Below are 2845 nucleotides of genomic sequence, written 5' to 3'. Positions count from 1 at the left end.
CTCTCCATCGGGGTGCGGATCTGCCGTATCAGCCGCTCCTCGCAGCTCTCCAGCTGCAGCCTGATGTTCCTGACTTCGGAGATGTACAGGTTGTAGATGGACTCCTCCTGCTCCTCTGCAGGAAGACACAACATTTTAGGAACCCTTAAATTTTAGCTATTGTTAGACCACCTCCTCACACGTGTAAAATGAGCATCCATGTCTGACCATCCATCCCAGGCATCCCCTCACGCAGACACTGCTGACCTCGGCGACTGAGCCCTTCACTCAGACACAGCACTACAGAAAATCCCCAGGGCTTTCTTCTTTCAAATCCCCCCTTTCAGACTCACATCTCTCCTTAGGTACAGTGAACGATGCTAATGCAGCAATCAGCTTTGCGCCACTCTATTTATTTAAGTCATTAGCTACCCCACAGGAAATCAGAGCAGATACTAAGATGATGTGGCTAAACCATGACAGCTTTCTGTTCTTACTGTGTTTAAAATCAGAGCTAATGGAGCAGTACCTGGGCAGTCTGTGGAGCTAGGGGAGTATCTAGGACACTTTTCTGGCCTTAAACAGTGTGAAAAATGGTTCAATTCTGTTAGGAACTAAATGAAGTGATCAAGTTGAAATTCCAACGTTCAAAAACAGGGAAAGCTTGAGCTACACAGAATAAATTCTTGGTGTACAATTCTTTGTGCTCCGTATATTAAGTAACACATCGATATTTTTGCATAGCTTACTACACACAAAGTTAAATAAATGAGTTCCTATACAAAGTAATTGTGTACACTGTGGAAATGATGAGTATGTGTTTAGAAGAACTGAGGAAACCACAGAATCACAGAATCTCAGGAGTTGGAAAGGACCTCGAAAGATCATCCAGTCCAACCCCCCAGAGCAGGATCACCTAAACTAGGCGAGATGCTGAGTATCCGTCCAGAAGAACTGAGGCCTTAACATCAACGTGATGAAATTCACTGGAGCTTGTAATCAGACAAGTAAGTTTAGCAGGAACTACCACATCACTCCTGAGGGCACCTCTCTACTTCTCTCAGCAAGGTTTTACCTCTTTCTGCAGATTTCAGCAGCTCCTGGTAGTATTGCTTGCAAACACTGACTTCCCTTTCCAGCTGGGCTGTGTCGGAGCTTGTGAAGATTTTGGACTCCTGGCTGTCCTCCACAAAGTCGTCGAAGCGGGACTGCAAATTGCTCAGGACCTGCTGATGCTCACCCGGCAGCATCGTCTTTATCTGCAACACATCGGAAACCCGAGGCACATCAGCAGTGATGCATCCCCTGGAAGGCTTTTTACCCAAAAGCAATAGTGCCCGATGTCTAGGATGGAGAAGATGGAGCTGAGGTTGCTGAAGCTCGCTGTTCCTGGGCTGGATGCACTTGAGAGGTGTCAGTGTAGCAGCTCACAGCCTACACCCACTGTAAAACCCTTTTCCGTCTCAAAAGGCTGTGCTAAGACAATCCCAGTTACCCATCTGATGCCACATAGCAGCAAACACGGAGCCAGCAGGAGTCACACAGGGAGGGACTCTCCCAGAATTACCTGAGATTCCTTCCTTTCAACAGCAACATGGGAAATCAGGAGTGAAAATGTCATTTTGCCTATTACAAATATTACTGCAACGGTTTGCGGACAGATACACACCGGTGTTGTATAGTAAACTATTCCATTAGTGTTACGCTGTACATCTAACGTTGGTCAGTGATCTCATAGATCTGTTCAGCCAGAGAGAACTGGATTTTGGTCCATATCACAAGTCAGTTTCTGACAACTTGATCCTCATTAGCTATTTAACACATTCAGACACGTATAATGATGAAACAATGCACTATGAAGGAATGAGTGTTCAGCTCTCTTCAGCTTGAGACTAAACACTGCTTCACACTTGGTCCACTCTTAGTAAGTTGCAGCCATAAGTAACTCAAGGGGGTTTTCAGGAAGGTTAACCTCAACCTCATGAACAAATCTCCCCAGGTATATTCAATATAAATGGAGGAAGGCAGACTCTTAAAGAACAGAATTCAGATTTAGTCACTGCTCGAGTGCTTTGGAGAGGTCCTGTCCCTCTGCTGACCACAGGAGATGAGGGATCAGCACAGTGATGCTACAGGGAGTTTTCACGGTGCATCATCTCTGCTCCTTCCCAAATCGTCAGTGTAAGGGCTGCTCAGCTCAAGGCACAACATCACACAGAGGGAGCCAGCGTGGCCACTGCCAGCTGGCCCCAGGCTGCTGCTGAACAGCATTTCTGGGAAGCACAGCTATGATGTCCCAGGCCCTGCAGAAGCAGCACCTACCGAGGCGACGTTGCCGGCCCGAACGGCTTCAATTTCGTTGGTCAGGTAATGCCACGACACCACGCTCTTCATGTTCACATGCGACTCGTGCCACAGGGCCAGCACGTTCTGAAACTGCTGCTCGATCCTGAAACACACAGAGTCCAACTTTACCCCAAAGCAACACACGAAAAGGGAAGAAACTTAAGACATGATTTTAAGCCAAGGTTCGTATGAATGAATTCAAAGAGAAAACGGGTGTTTTTGTTTAGTCCCTACCTGTTGGCCGTATCTATTGCTTCTTTGTTAGGTGGAGGGACTGTAAAGCACACAGAGGGAACCATGGCCTCATTACCGCTGGGGCTAATGACTTTCCACTTAGCGCGATGGGAGTTGTTTGCTAACACGCACTCATCGTCTTTGTAAATGGTTATCTGTACCAGGAGAAAAGCAGAGTAATATAACGAGCTAAGCGCTACAAAATACTGTCACAAAGCATTTCTGCAACCGGTGTTGACAAATAACCGGGCAGGAGATAATTGAATGAAATATAACAAGGGAAAGT

General features: G+C 46.6%; 1 protein-coding gene across 1 annotated transcript; it reads right to left on the bottom strand.

Moving 5' to 3' along the window:
• Nucleotides 1-5: 5 nt before the first annotated feature.
• LOC104543870 (dystonin-like) lies at nt 6-2714 on the bottom strand (the record flags this gene model as incomplete). The annotated part of the gene is made up of 4 exons (XM_010188579.1): nt 6-115; nt 1055-1238; nt 2302-2428; nt 2560-2714. Coding segments are annotated over 4 exons (576 nt in total), but the record flags the coding sequence as incomplete, so codon positions are not given.
• Nucleotides 2715-2845: the final 131 nt, after the last annotated feature.

Source organism: Mesitornis unicolor, unplaced genomic scaffold (genome assembly GCF_000695765.1).
Source record: "Mesitornis unicolor isolate BGI_N332 unplaced genomic scaffold, ASM69576v1 scaffold51667, whole genome shotgun sequence".
Lineage (NCBI taxonomy): Eukaryota > Metazoa > Chordata > Aves > Mesitornithiformes > Mesitornithidae > Mesitornis > Mesitornis unicolor.
This window is presented reverse-complemented; position numbering and strand designations above follow the sequence as displayed.